Genomic DNA, 18,517 nt, shown 5'->3' with positions numbered 1-18,517 from the left:
CCACCAGCAGCCTGTGTTACCATTTCTAGGGTTTCTTCTGTTCATTCTCTGCTGTGCAACTTAGCTTATGCTCAGCCTCAATTTCTTTTAGTAGCTTTATATAAATGCCTAAAGATATAATGCACACATATAAATGGAACTAATTTTAGAATGGAGGATTATTTTTTTCTCCTGATTTCATTCAAAGTGACATTTGGGAAATGTTTTTTTCCTCTTCTTGCCTGTTTAATATTTTCAGGAGAAAGATAATCACACTATCAGTTTTCAAACATCAGCTGAGTGCTTTTCTGTTCAGCTGGGCTGAACAGCTGGGCTGTTTGCAATGAAGTCAAGTATGAATATGGCAGCACCTCTGCCCTCAGCTTGTCACTAATGATCTGCATTGCATTAAAGAAGTTTGGGAACTAATATGCTGAAGCAGGAGGTATGTTCACTCCCTTAACTGTTGGTATGGAATTAGTGAAACCGGTAAACTTGTCTCATCTTCAGTTTTCTACATATGAAACTAAGAGATGTAAATATTTCAAAACAGAATCCCTTAAAGCATATTGTAAATGGATAAAATAGTGTAAATTGACTTGTGTACAGAGATGACTCTTTTTATTTAGGAGGATTTATATATGTGTTGTTTATAGAAAAATGTTGCAGGAATTACCCATTATTCTCCCAAATAGTGGATTAGTGTCATTATTTGCCAAAGTTTCTTTAGTGTTGCAATTTCCTGTGATGACATAGCAAATAACTGGGATTTTCTTGATTTGTAATGAAGTAAAGAAATGTCCTGAGAACAAAGATAGTGTACTTCCCTGGGATGTTTCTCAAGGGCCTCAATGAGAGTCTGTGCATAGGAGAGTAAGGAGACCCCAATAAGAAAGAATAGCTGTTCTCCACATTTTCTTAGGTTCAACAAGATGTGATTGGTTTAGAGCAGAAAAAGTTTTCAGTGGTAACACCTAAGAAGTTGTTACTTTAGAGGCTAGAAGATACTAGCAGTTACTCTCAAGAGTTTTAAGAAATGATGTTGCCTGGAGACAAACTGAATGGTGTCTACTGTGGTATGGATATTATGTGTCCCCTAAAGCTTCGTATGCTGGAGTCTTGAACCTCAGAGTAGCATTGCTGGAAAGCGGTGGAATCTTTAAGAGGTAGAGCATATGGTGTTAGCTTATTGGTGTATAAGGTACATATCTGATAAAAGCATCAGAATATATATTCAGAGTATATGAAAAACTTTCAAATCTCAATAAAACACAACCCAATTTGAAAATTGCAAGAATATCACATGATATCCCACAAATATGTATGCATTTTATGTGCCTATTATAATTTTTTAAATGAAAATATTTTGTAACAAATGATAAAATGGAGGGGGGGAGACGTTGTGGTATTAAGCCTCTGCCTATGACACTGGCATCCCATATGTGCTCAAGTTCAAGTCCCACCTGCTCCACCTCTGGTCCAGCTCCCTGCTGATATGCCTGGGAAAGCAGAAGATTGCTCAATTGCCTGGGCACCAACTACCTGCGTGGGAGACCCAAACTCCTGGCTCCTGGCTCCTGGCTTCTGACTTTGGACTAGCTTTACCCTGGCTGTTTGTAGTCATTTGGGGATTGAGCCAACAGAGGGAAGATTTCTCTATGTCTCTCTTTGTGACTCTACGTTTGAAACAAATAAAATATTTTTTAAAAGGGAGGTAGAGTGAGAGATCCAAAAGTCATGCTAGCTGCCTTCAAAACGGATTTCACATAGCACTTCACATAATACCCTGGTTAATTCTGTCTGAGAGGATTATTATAAAAGCTTGACCCTGGCCCTACCCAGCCTGTCTCTGACTTCCTGTTTCAATATGTGATCCCTTCCTCCCTCATGTGTTTCTGTCTGCTATGCAGCTCTCATCAGAAGCTGCATAATGTTGTCTAGTCTTTTCAGCCACCAAAATTCTGAGCTACAAAAACCTCTTTTCTTTTTAAGTAACCCATCCCAGGTATTTTTTTTTTTTTGAAAATTAGATCAAAGCATTTATATTTTGCATGCTTAAAAAATAATCCGAGTAGATAACGAAATAGACATGTTTTAATTATTCCATTCTGGGATCTCCATTCTAGAGTTTAGTCAACAGTTCAAGTTTAGGTTGCTTCAACACTTCTAAAGGTTATGAAGTCTCCATCTTATAGCCATGTTTCTCCAGTTTGGCTCACAACTGATTGGAGAAGTCATCCTCCACATTGTCATCATCGCAGTTATCCTCCCTGACATGTGCATCTTCATCTTCATCTAAACCAGCCCAGTCTTCAGTGGGGAATTCCTTGAACTCATCATTCTATTCAAGAAGCCCAGGTTTACTAGCTGCTTTTTCTCAGACATGGTAACCTTCTTGGCCAACACCTTTTTGGTGGGCAGGAAACATGGAGGCTTCATTCCTCTGTAGCTGAATCCCCCAGATAGTTCATTATAACAACAAAAAAATGGATTAATACAGTTCCTCAACTTTCTAACAGCTGTATGTGTTTATAACATAAGGAATATTTATTTTTATACAACTAATTTCTTCTGTCTTTTTTTTAAAAAGTGGTTTTAGTGAGACATAATTGACATTTTGTAAATTGCACATATTGAAAATGTACAGGATGGGGCTTGGCAGCGTGGCCTAGTGGCTAAGGTGCTCGCCTTGATCCCATATGGCCGCTGGTTCTAATCCCGGCAGCTCCACTTCCTCTCTGTCTCTCCTCCTCTCAGTATATCTGACTTTGAAATAAAAATAAAATAAATCTTTTAAAAAAAAGAAAAAAAAGAAAATGAGAATATTCATAACTTGTAAATATAATTCATTGTAAGCATCTGCAGTGATTAGACATTATAGAAAAGTAGATTTTTTAACTACATTGAAAGACTAAGAATAATTAGATATAATTTGAAAAAAGCGTGGACAAACAAAGGTATGGGTTTATTTTTATTTGAGATGGTCAGTGATATAAGAGTTTGTATTAGAATGAGAAAGAGATAGAAAATGAATGTGTATTTATTGGAGCTGAAATACACATTTATTGAATGTGTATTTACTTGTTTATTCCCATCATTTGCTATCTGCAACCTGGAGAACCAGAAAAGCCAATGGTGTACTTCTATTCTAAGTCCGAAAGGCAGAGAACTGAGAGTGCCAAAGATACAAGTCCCAGTTTGAGGGACAAAACAGTAAGAACCTAGCTAATACAGTCAGACACACAGAGAGCAACGGTAGATGCTCCCATCTTCTGTAAAGTTTTCTTTGATTCTATTCATGCATTCAACAGATTAGATAGAATCCACCTATATTGGTGACAACAATTTGCTTTACTAAATCTCCTGTTTGAAATGATAATTTCATCCAAAATACTCGTCTAAATACAAACACACCCATAAATAATGTTTTAACAAATATCTGTGCATTCTGTGGTCCTATCAAGTTGACACATAAAATTAACCATAACGATATTGTTCCAGATGACCTCTGTGTTACTTCCAATCCATGATGTTCTTACTAGCTGAAAATCTGTGTCTCCTGTATTTCTATCTTTTAAATATACTGTAAAATCTTAGTTTTAAGTGATGTCTTATGAAGTTTACATCAAAACTCTTGAAAAGAAAGAAAATAAGATTAACATATATAATCATATCACCCTCAATACAACTATTATCTTTTAGGGCACATTTCCTTCTGATCTTCTTTCCAAATGCGTAAGTTATTCTCATAGTGAAGCGTGCGTTATTTCTGTTTATACTGTTTTATATAACTAGTTTCACTTAATATTTTCTTTAGTTAAAATGTTTTCAAAAGTTTGAGTTTACTTTGAAACAGTCATAGATCCACAGGAATCTGCACTGTTTAGCCTCCCTTAAAAGTAACATTTTGCATAACAGTGGACAATATCAAAACCAGGAAGTTGACATTAATACAATCCACAGATCTTACTCCACTTTCATCAGTTTTATATTTATGTGGGGGGCACTCCTATACAGTTTTATCACATGCATAGATTCATATATGTTCATCACCACAATCTGAAATGCAAATCTATTCCATCACCACAAGATTCCTGCTTGTATCCCTGTATATCCATACCTGTCTCCTCTACCTCCTTCCCATTCCTCATCTCTGACAATCAGTAGTCTGGTTTTAACCTATAACTGTGTTACTTCAAGCTTGTTATTCAATGCAGTCCTACAATATTTAACATCTTTCACTCACGGGTAACTCTTCACTCAACATAATTCTCTTAAGATCCACAGAAGTAATTTTTTTGTATACATAAGTAATTTTATCAATAGCTCATACATCTTTATTTCAGAGTAATCCATTTTATGGATATTTGAGAGTTTGTTTACATTCACCCATATCTGTGTTGTGTCCAGTTTTATCACTATTACAAAAAACGTTGCCAGGAATATTTATTACATGTCTTATATTGACGTGACTTTTTATTTCTCTGGGATAAATTGCCTGGTTAAATGGTATTGTGGACTGAATGTTTGTGCCTTCCCTAAAATACATATATTGAGAAACTGATTCATCGGTCTTCTATATTTGGAGTAAGAAGGTAATTAAGTTTAATTGTGATAGTAAAGAAGGAACTGTGATCCATTAAGATTAATTTCCTTATAAGAAGAGAGAAACCAGATAAAGCACTATTTTCTCTCTCTGTCTGCCACACATACACATACATATATGCATACACATAAACATAAAAAGAGAAAAGGCCACATGTGGACATAGTGAGAAAAAGAACCATCTGCAAGCCATGGTAAGAGCTCTCACCAGGAACTTGGTTGTTTAAGCCACCCACTCTGTGGTATTTTGTTATGGCAACCCAGACAGACTTAATAAAAGTAAAAATGGAAGTGCTGTTTCAGTGATATAAGAAACTATCAAACTATTTTTCCAGAGGGAAAAACACTTTATATTTCTATCAACAAGGTGTGACTGATCCATTTTTTCACATCCTTAACAGCATTTTGTATTAGCACAATTTGTTATTTTAGTCATTTTGATAGGTGTGTGATGATATTCCATTATGGCTTTAATTTGCACTCCATAAACCATTAATAATGTTAAATAAACATCCTTTTATATAACACAGTTCATTCTATTTTCCCAGGAATTTGAAATGTCATTTGGAAATCTCAGTCCACAAAAAATAGTTGCCAGAATTTAAATTTTGTTTTTAAAAACTGAACATGATTTCTATTCCACACTTGAATCAGTTATCTATTTCCAAAGTAGTTCAGTATAAAAACTCAGAATCTCAGTAGGGTATGATTGTAAGCAGTTTTTCATAGGTCACTATACACAGGGCTTGGCTAAGTGGTTGTTCTTGAAACGTGTGTGTAATTTGGCATAGCTTGAATGGAGTATCCCATATGTATTCATTTGGGAGTCCAAGCAGAAGGGATAGCAGCTCAAAAATGAAAGCTGGTGGTCGGGCCTGGCACACTAGCCTAGTGGCCAAAGTCTTTGCCTTGCATGTGCCAGGATCTCATGTGGGTGCCAGTTTGTGTCCCGGTTGACCCAGTGACCATCCAGCTCCCTGCTTGTGCCCTGGGAAAGCAGTTGAGGTCGACCTAAGGCCTTGGGACCCTGCACCTGTGTGAGAGACCTGGAAGAAGCTCCTGGCTCCTGGCTCCTGGCTTCAGATCAGCTCAGCTCTGGCTCTTGCGGCCACTTGGGGGGTGAACCAGCAGACAGAAGATTGTTCTGTCTCTCCTCTTTATAAATCTTTTTCCAGTAAAAATAAACAGATTTTTTATAAGAAAGAAAGCTGGTGATGGTAAAGGCTTAAGAGCACATGAGAAGACATGCAGTCCTCTTAAGGTCTGGACATAGAACTAGAAAATTGTCAATTCTTCCTACACATGACTGGCCAAATCAAGTCACATTTTTAAGTCCAAAATCAAGATGTGGGCAAATACATTGCTCTCAGCCTCCTGTAGGAGCAATTGAAGATTATATTGCAAAGGACATGGATGGATGGAGGAGAAATATTTAGTCATTGATTTTAATAATAACCCAATAATCCACTGGATAATTAAACCTAGTTGTTAGATACAACAAGGATTGCTTTTCTGATTACACATATAGATTAGAAAAAGAGGTTTCCTAGTTCTAAAGCCTGCGTGTTAAGAAACATCTTCTATGGGTTGTCATTTATCCATTCTGCCATCTTCTAGTTCCGTTTTTCATCCTTTTCTCCTCTTCACGCATCACACTACACAAGTAACTAAGTAGCTTCTTTTTTCAAGTGAATTGGCTCTACATCAAGTCTTTTTGGTCACTAATGAATCATGTGAGATACTACTTTAATTCTAGAGAGATGTTGCAGGCGTATCTGCCTATATCCCGTTAACAGGTGGATTATAACAGTTCCCTATCTCAAGGGCACCTGGAGACCTTATGCTTGACCTAACTTCTTATAATGCTAAAGGAATGTATTGGACTATACCAAATCCAATGTAAACAATGGCCTTATTTAGATTGCTATCTATGGAGCATTGTTACATGAGCAGACTATACATGGCTATTGAGACTGTTCCTGTACAGTTGAGTGGTTGCTGAAAATCTATGATTGATGATTTGCAGGTGTATTAGAGAAAGTAATCTATTCATGTGACCTAAAAAGTTCATAATATCACAAAACCATGAATGCTGAGGGAACCTCAGATTAATCCTGAACTTAGGTAGCCTACACACATTTACTCAGCCTCACTTCTTGGTGAATTTTCAAGTCCTTGTTTGGAGTAATAGGGACTCTGGAAGGCACACATTGGAATTTGCTGTGTTATCCCTATGAATGCAGTTTCTTCTGTCCTGCATTCTTTATGGAAATTAAGTAAGCTCTGTGCTGTTTAAAGCTTAGTGTAACTTCTGACTGTGATTGTTCATCTGAACCTAAAACTTCCTTGGTTTTGCAGGGTTCAACTCTTTCCAACAAGAACCTGGCCCCACTACAGTAGCAGTGAAGCAGGGCAAAGGGCCTCTTTGTGGAACTTCAAGCTCTTTACTCTTTTCTGGCTTTGTCTCCCTAGTCATCAGTCTAGGAATCTCTAGGTTCAAGGGTCAGAAAAACACACACACACACACACACGTATGTTACTGAAGGTAGAATTTTCCAGATCTTTTGTCTTATGCTATAACTTTTGCCTCAAGCTATAATCTTTTGTATTAAGCTTTGTTTTTTAAGATTTATTTTATTTTTATTTGAAAAGCAGTGATACAGAGAGAAGGAAAGACATAGAGCCAGAGAGATCCACTGTTTCATTCCCCAAATGGCTGCAATGTCTGGAGCTGAGGTGTTCTGAAGCAAGGAACCAGGAGTTTTGTCCAGGTCTCTCTTGTGGGTCCAAGGAGTTTTGTCCAGGTCTCTCTTGTGGGTCCAAGGACTTGAACCATCCTCCATTGCTTCCCCAGGATGTAAGCAGGGAGCTGTATGGGAAGTTGAGCAGCTGGGACACAAACCCATGCCTGTATGGGATGTGGCGCCGCAGGTGAAAGTTTAGCCTAATATGCCATAGTGCCAATTTTGTTGGCATTAGCTTTATTTTACAATTCACATATCAAAACACTGATTCTGTTGTCTGTATGTTTTAGATTGCCAGTGTTCCTATGAAGAAGTAAAAGTAAAATGCCTTAGCTATCTTGGTTAATATCTTTAAATATCACTGTCCTACACTTATCAAATGAGACAGAGTATTATATTATGGGATGAATTCCAGGATTTAGCTGCCAGCACACCTAGGTCACATCTCAGCTCCAGCTGTTTGTAGCTGTATGGTTTGCAGCAGGTCAGTTAACATTTCTGAACCATTTTGAAACTTTCAATAAAAAGCTAAAAACTCCACTCAGTTGTGGGTTGTACACATTCGGCTTTCAGATACTCTAGATTCTTTTTCTGCAGGGCTACAATGACTTTGCATTAATATAAGGTGTTATGAAATATCAATTCTTCCCTTAACCAGTTCTACAAGAGAAATATATTTTGCCTCAATTGACTCTAATCCTAGTGCCACTTTTTTCAGAAAACCAGATGGCATAAGCCATGTAGGAAGGGAAGGAAATCCTACATTTACACGTCTGATGCAATTGTGTTACCCTCACCCCCTTCTCTGGTGTCCAGCAGTGCCAAGTACAGGTGCTCCAACACAGCTTTTCTTTCATCCTATTATGAAGTGTTTCAAACTGCCTCAATCTGCATATCAAAATCTTCCTCTGCCTTCTGCCTCCGTATTTCTCTGACCTTACTCATCCTGCCTTCTAAATATTATGCTTATTGGCACAGCCTAAAGAGAGGGAACCAAAGACTCTCTAAACAGTGATGATAATTATTCACTCACAGGTTTTAGAGAACATCAGGTGAGCTCATTGATTGGAAATTTATTTGTAAATCATAAGTCTTTAAACACATGTAGGTATTGTTGTACTGATGGTAGCCATAACAGCAGTAGTTACATTCCTGGCACCAGATAAAAACCATTCATGGATAAAAAACTGTCTGGCTAATTATTGGAACAGGTGGTCAGAGGCTTATTTGCATAAGAGGCTGAGAAGCTCATGGGAAATGCCTAATTTTGAGGATGGAAAGAGGCACAATGAAACTGACAGTAACAAAACTGCTGAAGATGACTAATGAATGCTGCAGCAGTTGGAGACTGAGGAAACCTAATATTAATCATGACAATTTGAAACTGGTAGCAAAAGCCTTGCCCACTGAGAGATAGTAGTGATGCTGAGTAGTTTGATGGCAGTCATTTGAACTCACCCTTCTGTTTGAAGTATTCTTTCATCCTTAGGAGAAAAAGTGGATATAATGAAAATATAGGTGATTAAGAAAAACAGGTCAGAAAACATGTAGGCACCTGCACTATGCTTTGACATACCTCTTTGTTTTTCTTATTTATTTATTTTTTTAAATGATCTTACTTAGTTGATTAGGGTACAAAGGGTTAAGGGCTACAGGAAAGTGGGTAATACCATTATTTCCACACTAATATCATTTTCCCCCTGTATCTGGGATCAGGGGAGAAACAAAGGGAAAAGCCCCACCCAGCCTCCCACCCATCCCAGATCCCCGATGTGAGGCACACTCCGAGGGTCCTGCTCAAGCAGTTTTGATAGTTCAACAGGTCTGAATTGCTGCCAATCTTGCCGTTCCAATTGTGATAAAACCTATTCAGAATCCACTGGCTGACAGTCTCTTCATGGTTGGGGTTCTGAGATCAGCAGTTCAGTTGGAGGGATCTTCAAAGAAACTTCATCTGAAATGACTACAACACCCTCGAGTGGATGACAGGGCTGGAAACAGAACTGACCCAGCAATTGCAATGACCAGCATGTGCACAAGCTGATTGGGGTGACGGACTGTGCCAGACCCTGTACTTGCAAATTCACACAAGAATCAGGTTTGGGATCATCTCAGATGACATACCTCTTAGAAAAGGCAACACAGGGCCTGGCATGATGGCTCATGGCTAAATCCTGGCCTTGGAAGTGCTGGGATCCCATATGGGGGCCAATTCATGTCCCGGCTACTCCACTTCCCATCCAGCTCCCTGCTGGTGGCCTAGGAAAGTAGTAGAGGATGGATTGTCCAAGGATCCTGTACCTGCATGGGAGACCTGAAAGAAACTCGTGGCCCCTGACTTCAAATCAGGTCTGCTTCAGCCATTGTGGCCATGTGGGGAGTGAACCAGCAGATGGAAGATCTTTCTCTATCTTTCATTCTTTCCATAAATGTGATCTGCCTTTCCAATAAAAATAATTTTTTTAAAAAGGAAAGAAAGAAAAAAGAGAAGAAAAGAAAAGGCAACACAGAGCTCGAAAATCAGGGAAGGTCACAAATCTCCAAGAAATGTTAATGCTTTAAGGGCCAGTATGTGGCATAGTAGGTTAAGCTGCTGATTTCAATACTGGCATCCCATATTAGCACCTGTTCAAGTCCCACCTGCTTGACTTTGGATCCTACTCCCTGCTAGTACACCTGAGAAAGAGACAGAAAAATGGCTCAAGTAGAAGATGACCCTTGTATTTGGGTTGCTGTCATCCACGTAGGAGGTCTAAATATAATTCCTGGTTTCTGCATTCAGCCTCACCCAGCCCTGGCCATTGCAGCCATTTGGGAAGTGAACCAGTGGGTGGAAAATTCTGTCCTTCCTCCCTCCCCATGTGTGTGTGTCCCCTTTCTCTGCAACTTTACCTTTCGAATAAAATATAAGTAAATCTTAAAAATGATGATTACACATGGAAAAAAAGCAAGATGGGCAATTTTACATTTAATGTGGGGAGGCAGGACTCCTCTAGTAATTTTATGGTATCAGGTCATAGGTTTAGATGCTTGATTGTTGTGAGTTGATTTTTGCCTAAGGTATTAGGTAGAGGTCTTATTTCATATTTCTGCATGTAGGAATTCAATTTTCCCAGTACCATTTATTGAATAGATTATTCTTTCTCCAGATATTGCTTTCAGCTTATTTCTTGAAGATTAGGTGGTTGTAGCTACATGGGTCAATTTCTGGAGTTTATATTCTGTTCTATTGGTCTTCGTGTCTACTTTGTGCTATTACAGGGTGTTTTATTACTGCCCTGTACTATGTCTTGAAATGTGGTATTGTGATGCCTACACATTTGTTTTTGTTTTAGTGATTAATTTAGCTATTTGAGTCTCTTGTATTTCCACATTAAGTTTAGCATGATTATTTTTTCTAAATCTGAGAAGAATGTCATGGATATTTTGATAGGGATCCCATTGAATCTGTACGTTTCTTTCTGTGGCATGGGCATTTTGGTGATATTAATTCTTCCAATCCATGAACATGAAAAGTTTTTCCATCTTTTAATCTTCTTCTATTTCTTTCTTTAATGTCTTACAATTTTTATTGTAGGGGTCTTTCACATGCTTGGTTAACTTTATTGCAATATTAATTTTGTTACTATTTTGAATAGTACTGATCTTAAAAGTTCTCAACCATGGCATTATGTGTGTTTCTATTTGTGAATGCTATCCTTTTGTGTGTGTTGATTTTACATCCTGAAACTTTACCAGACTCTATTAGGCATTCCAATAGTCTCTCAGTCACGTCTTGGCTTACTTACACGTAAAATCATGTCATCTGAAAATAGAGGTAATTTGACTTCCTCCTTTCCAGTTTGTATCCCTTTGGGATTTTCTTTCCTAATGTATTAGTATAGATAAAACTTACAAACTATATCAAGTAGCCGTGGTGAAAGTGGGCTTCCTTGTCTAGTTCTGAATCTTAGTAAAAATGCTTCTAAATTTTCGCCATCCAATAAGCTGTTGGCTGTGGGTTTGTCATATGTTTGTTGTCTTGCTTTTGTTGAGGAATATTCCTTCTATACCCAATTTGTCCAAAGATTTTGTCATGAAGGCATATTTTATCAAATGTTTTCTCTGTATCTTTTTGAGATAATCACATAGTTTTTATTCTTCAGTTTGTTAATATAATGTATTATTTTGTTGATATGCTTACATTGAACTATTCCTATGAACCAGAGAATAAATCACACTTGATCCAAGTGAATGATCTTATGGATATTTTATTGTATTTACTTAGCTAGTATTTTGTTGAGAATTTTTGCATCTATGCTCATAAGGGATATTGCTCTATTGTTCTCTTTCTATGTTGTATCTTTTTGTGGTTTTAGAATTGGTATGATGCTGGCCTTATAGAAAAGTTTGGGAGGATTCCTTCCTTTTCAGTTATTCAAATTGTTTGAAAGGAATTGAAACTAGTTCTTTTAAAGTTTGGTAGGATTCATACCTGATATATACAACAAGAGTCTATACTCATGAGTAATAGTAAAGAATTTCAGTTATCATTTTAGTTTATTTTTATTATATGTAATTGTAATTTTTTTTCTTTTTTCTTCTCCCTCTACTTGCTATGTCATTTTGCCTTTAAATATTGGGAAGTTAAGCTTGTTACTGTGGAATGAATGAATATGCTGTTTTAATAATTTGGAAAATAATAATAAGGAGAAGACAGGGAAGAGAGAAGGTGGATGGCAAAACCCCTTTGCCTCTGAATATGTATTGTGAAAAATATGAAATCTACTCATTTTATATAAGTTAAAAATAAGATGAAACACTTTTTAAAAAAAAAGTTTAATGGAATTCAGCAGTGAAGCCATCCGATCCTGGGCTTTTCTTTGTTGGGAAGATTTTTTAACTGTTCAACCTCTACATTCATTACTGGTCAGTTTGGTTTTCTGTGTATATGTGATTCAGCTGTGGTAGATTGTATGTGTCCAGAAATCTATCAATTTCTGAAAGATTTCCTAATATGTTGGTATATAGTTGTTTGTAGTGATTCCTGATGATTCTTCACTTCTGTGGTACCCATTACAACAATTCCTTTCTTTTCTCTGATATTATTGATTTGGGTCTTCTCCCTTTTTCTTGGTTACTTGGGCCAATGGTGTATCAGGGTGTTTCTTTTTTGATGTGTGTAGTACATCCTTTAGTATCATCTGAAAGTCTGATTGCATGCTGACAAATTCTTTCAATTTTGTTCCTTTCATTTTGTAAATGTTCTGTTTATTTTGTAAAGTCTTTATATATTCGTGTATAAATAAAAATTTTCCTGGATGTGGTGTCCTAAACTGATATATGTATTTTTTCCCTCCAGGACCTAGACTATATCTCTCCATTCTCTCCTTACCTGTAAGGTTTCTGATGAGAACTCTGTCAGTTTGATTGTGGCTCCTTTAAATGTAATCTGGCAGTTTTTCTCTTGCACGTTAGGATCTTTTATTTTGTGTCTTTTGAAAGTTTGAATGCAATATGTAGTAGTGAAGATATTATCTCAGTGTGTCTATTTGAGGTTCTATGTGTTTCTTGTACTTGGTTGTACATATCTTTGAATTCAGGAAATTCTCCACTTGTGTTTCACTGCATAAGTTTTTTAAGTCATTCTGCTTTTCTATTCCTTCAGGAATGCATAAGATACCTATGTTTTGTTTGATGATATCCCATAAATCCTGATTTTTTTCTGAAATTTTTTCTTTATTTTTGTTAGACTGATATTTCAGAAGATTTTTCTTCTAGTTTTCTTTTTTTTCTTTCTTATCTTTTTTTTTTTTAATTTGCCTCACTGTCTGTTCAGTGATGTGCTTGCTCTTCAGTCACACAGTTAATTGGAATTCTGTCAACTTGCCCACCCAAACTCAAAGTCAGTGTGGATTTGGAGTTCTGCCTTTGATACAATCCACCAGAGGTGCACAGAGCACTGCTGCCTCCCTCTCCTTTTTCAAATAAGATGTACCTGCTTCACTGATTGGGGAAAGGAGTAGTGTAACCCTAATTCACCAAGTTAAATGGGCATTCTGCCTCCTGCTCACTTGTCCACTGGAATCGAAGTCAATAGGGACTGCAACTCTCTTCCCCAGCAAGGTCAGCAGTGGAGCACAGGCTCTGCAGAATTCTCTGGCCTTCTCCGGGACCGTGGCCTCCCTGCCAGCCACAACAGTCACTGGTGGTGTGCTGCAAGCTGCTACTGGAGTCTCTCTTTTCACTGTAGATTTTCCCTGCAAAACCTCTCTAAGTATCTTCCAGGAACATAGATCCTTCCATTTTTCTGGTATTTTCCCATGATCAAAGTCAGTATGGCTTTTTCTCTATTCAGCCATCATGTAATCTCCAGTACAATATTATTTTTAAAAATTCTCTTACAAGATGAAAGTTCCATAATGCTTTCTTAAAAATTCATTGAAGGAAGATGTTTGCTCTCAGAATTCTGAAATTTCTCTTTTAAGGGTTGAGTTCTTAGAAGACAGTTTTTCTTTCCTTTAGATATACATAGATCCTTTGAGTCTACACAAGATACAAAAACTGGCATGGCCACAATTCATCTTGATGTTTCTCAGCTTTTACTTATATCCTAGAAAATCATCATTATTACTTATGACTCAGAAATGAAAGAAGAATGATATGAACATACATTCCTCTGACCAACAATTAATTATAATGTAATAAATAGTTATAAGGCACTGGCTACAATAAATAAGAATTAAAATCATTGCTCTAGCAGTATATACCATTAAACTATTTTTTCAGTGAACCACTTTCAGTTGTTAGAATCATTGAATCTGAGAACTGTGACATTGTAGTAATTACATAGTACAATGTAAATTTTTCAAAATCAATGCTATAAACAGAGTTAAATTAAAGATAATTTGGAAAATATGGAAATACCAATAAACTACATTTATTCTCCTTGCCTCAGTATAGGAGCTTTGACTAATATGTGATCTTTCTTCCAGCTGATTTCCTGTACAAAGGTGATTGTTTTTTCAAAAGCATAGGAGTGGATTGTTCTAAATATACAATATATAATGTATAATTTAATATTTTGTATAATATAAAATGTAAATATATAATTGTATCATATACAATATCATGTTATGTACTTATTAGTACAACCAACCTACAACATGTTAGCAAATATTTTCAGAGTTTTGTAAAAATAATGTTGATCTTAGCCAAAAGCCCAAAAAGTGATGTAAAAATGTTTTTAACAATATGCCAAAGATTACTTAAATATTATTATTTTAATTGAAATTTAGTGCTAAACTGTAGTTGTCATACGTGACACTGAATTGGTAAATTATACAAAACAAATCTTACCAATACAATGGCACTTAATTTTTATGATTTGTGAAGTTTGTATATTCTTCATCCCATTAGCATAATAATTAAGCTTTAGTCCAACTTGCTGAACTCCATAAAATCTGCTTTTAAAAGATTTATTTATTTTTATTACAAAGTCAGATATACAGAGAGGAGGAGATCTTCTGTCCAATGATTCACTCCCCAAATGACTGCAGCGGCAGGAGCTGTGCTGATCCAAAGCCAGGAGCCAGGAGCTCTTCTGGGTCTCCCACAAAGATGCAAGGTCTCACGGCTTTGTGCCATCCTCTACAGCTTTCCCAGGCCACAAGCAGGGAGCTGGATGGGAAGCAGGGCGGCTGGGATTAGAACCGGCACCCATATGGGTTCCTGGCACATTCAAGGCAGGTACTTTAGCTGCTAGGCCACTGCACCAGGCTCTAAAACTTTTTTTTTAAAGATTTATTTTAGGTTTTTTTTTTTTTTTTTTTTTTTTTTTTTTGGTAAAGTCAGATATTCAGAGAGGATCAGAGACAGAGAGAAAGATCTTCCATTCGATGACTCACTCTCCAAGTGGCCCCAATGGCTGGAGCTGCACCGATCTGAAGCCAGGAACAAGGAACTTCTTCCAGGTCTCCCACACAGGTGCAGGATCCCAAGGCTTTGGACCATCCTCAATTGCTTTCTCAGGCCACAGGCAGGGAGCTGAATGGGAAGTGGAGCAGATGAGACATGAACCAGTGCCCATTGGGATCCCAGTGCTTGCAAGGGAGAGGATTTAGTCACTAAGCCATCCCGCCAGGCCCCATGATTGTTTTTTAAAAATGCATAAATAATATAGGCAGATTGTAGAACTCTTCAAATCACACGGCAAATCTGTATGAAAAGTGAAAGTGTCACAATACCCAAGGGCCCATATCATTCCTTTCCTGATGGCTGCATTGATAAAATTTCATTGCATGTTTATGCATGCAAAGTTACGTATATTAAAAGATAACTATATTTATACATGATTTTTTCTTTTAACCTTTCACTTAAAGCTCTTTTAAATATTTAGTGTTTTATTAAGTATTTTACAGCTTGAACATAGTTGGCTACTTTTCTTACTAATTGAGATTATTTTTAATATTTTGCATTTAAAAGCTATATTCAAAATTATTGGGTTTACTTCCTTGTGCATATGTGTTTTTCTTTATGATCAATTTAGAGAAGTAGAATGTATGGGCTGAAGGTATATAATATGCATGTAAATTATGGATAAAGCTTATTATTTGCCCTTTCAAAAGCTTTTGCCAATTCTCTGTTCAACAGTAAAAGAGATAGCACAGAAGTTTGGCAGAGCAGTTACTCATTGCTTAGAACTCCTGCATCCTGTATAGGAGTGCCTTGGGTAAAGTCCTAGGTTACTTCTGATTTTAGCTTCCTGCTAAAGTGCACCCTTGGAAGTAGCAGCTAATGGTGCAAGCACTTGAATCCTTACCACACATGCAGATTGTTCTACTTTCCTTCCAGCTCCCTGTTTGTGGCCTGGGAAAGCAGTTGAGGATGGCCTAAAGCCTTGGAACCCTGAACCTGCATGGGAGACAGAAGAGGTTCCTGGCTTTGGGCCTGTTCAATTTCAGGCGTTGTGACAATTTGGGGAATAAACCAGTACACAGATGTTTCTCTGTCTCTGTCTGTAAATCACCCTTTCAAATAAAAAGAAATTAAATAAGCATTTTTTAAAAAGATATCTGAAGAGCAGCACTATTGAAAATGAAAACTGCTTTTGAAAAGATTCTATCTTAAGCAGAAGCAGATAGTAAGAATAGTAAATATATCTTTTTTTTGTTTGTTTTTGGTTTTTTTTTTTATTACATTGCATTATGTGTCATGGTTCTATAGGCCCGGAGATTCTCCCCCACCACCACCATAATGTAGTCCTCAACCTTGTTGCACCACCACGGATCAAATTCAGCTGGGATTCCCCCACTGCGCGCATCCACCAGGCAAGAAGACCTGCATCCCATTGTCCAAAAATGTCCATCAGTTTCTTGGGGAGACCATCTCTGGTCCAAAGGCAGAGCCAGCAAAGTGGTTTTGATAGTTCTACAGAACTATATTGTTGCCAGTCTCACCACTTTAGGCACGATGCGGTCATTGGAGAATCCACCGATTGGCATTGTCCATCATATAGTCTCTAGTTGCCCGATTTTTTCATTGTCAACACACAGCTGAGGTGGTCGATTGACTTGTTCTGTCCTCTGTCATTTGATGTTTATCTTCCAGAGACCGAAAGCTGGATTGCGGGAATCCTAAAAGAAACTACGAAGGAGGTGCCCACTATCTCCCTACTAGGCCTCTCGAGCTTCTGGGTCCTGGTTTGTTTGGTGGATCAGTCTGGCTCTAATAGTTCTTATGGGTGCTCTCATTCAAACCTTCAGGTCTCTGTCCCACTCTTGCCCTAGTGTTTATGGTTACTATTACTGGGAATATACAGAAAATTATCTCTCACCTACACAAAGGCTGGCCTTATTTAAGGGTGGCCCTCTCACCTACACAAAGGCTGGCCTTATTTAAGGGTGGCCCTAAGCAGCGATTTCTGATAATAAAAACTCCGAAGCTTGCCGCCGGGCGTCCAGCAGGCAGAGCCTGGCACCATTTGGTGCACTGGCCTGGAAAACAGCCAGGGACCCCCTCACTGCCTTGCGGCGGTGGTCCTGGCATGCTGAGTCTTCGTTCTCAGATCTGGCCTGGCTGGGCCGCCCCCCAGGACCACGCAGAGTCCTGTGGGGCAGCCCAGCGGCTTCTGGTCCAGGTTCCAAGGTTCCCAAAATATATCTTTTTGAAAGAGGCTTAAAGCATCTAGGATATGCCAAGGCTAGAAGTAAATGGTAACAGCAAGTCTGTGGAGAAACTTTAGAGATGACTTAAAGTGCCAGATCTTGGCCAACATAGATACATGACATCTGAAACTTGCTTCTCCTAATGAACTTTTGGGAGACGGCCCAGGAGGACTGGTGACAAGTCATAACTTCTTAGCAAGTGTGACTCACATTATTTGATAATGGCAATATGTTCATTTTAATGGCATCCCTGAATGTTTTCAGAATGGTGTGGGTTTATTTTTGTTCAGTCTGTTGTCTTTTATCACTAAAACAGTGCTTCCTTTTAAAAGAAGGTAGTTACTATACAATCTCTTTTTTATTTAGACTACATGCAATTAGTTAAGACACGGTTAGGAGTGGATATCAACTCATTTTTGCTTTCATGAGGCTTACCAAAATTAGAGAGGGCAGTCTGTTTTCTCTTAGTCAAGCAATTCAAATGCTAATCTCACCCAGAATAATGTTTAACCAAGTAGCTGCCTGTCCTGTGAGATAAAGTTGACACATAAAATTACAAGCACAGTAACTTTGTCAAGAAAATAGAGAAACAAAACCTAGATGCGAGTTCAGTCTAGACTTTGTGGACAGTAGATATAGAATTTGTAAGCAATGGATGAGATGAAGTATCAGTGTCAGTGTCAGTCTAGCAAGACACCTCTTTTAGAAGAGTAATTTGCAGACTTCGTTTCCATTTAATAATCACATGTCTCAACTGAATAATACCACTGGGGCCTGGAGATGGGGAGGAAAGGAAAAGAAAAGAGCAGCTCATTTATTTACTGTCAACATTCTACCCCTTAAGAGAAGATTGGCTTCTTTTGCCAGAATATTTATGTAGGACGCCATACTTCCTAGGAATCTGGAGTACAGTGGGAAGTCAGGGCATCTTCACAGAACGTATGTGATACATTGATTTGGCAGCACTTCTTATGAAAACATGTGTAGTTAACAAAGCAAAACTACAGTAGTCCAATACCATTTATTTTAAAATATAAACGTGAG

At 37.7% G+C, this 18,517-nt stretch overlaps 1 protein-coding gene across 1 annotated transcript; it reads right to left on the bottom strand.

The window, feature by feature from the left end:
• Positions 1–1,838: 1,838 nt before the first annotated feature.
• LOC131478583 (26S proteasome complex subunit SEM1-like) lies at positions 1,839–2,493 on the bottom strand. The gene is given in 2 exon segments (XM_058658934.1): positions 1,839–2,337; positions 2,340–2,493. Coding segments are annotated over 2 exon segments (222 nt in total). The 5' UTR covers positions 2,419–2,493; the 3' UTR covers positions 1,839–2,194.
• Between the last annotated feature and the right edge of the window lie 16,024 nt (positions 2,494–18,517).

Source organism: Ochotona princeps, chromosome X (genome assembly GCF_030435755.1).
Source record: "Ochotona princeps isolate mOchPri1 chromosome X, mOchPri1.hap1, whole genome shotgun sequence".
Taxonomy (NCBI): Eukaryota; Metazoa; Chordata; class Mammalia; order Lagomorpha; family Ochotonidae; genus Ochotona; species Ochotona princeps.
This window is presented reverse-complemented; position numbering and strand designations above follow the sequence as displayed.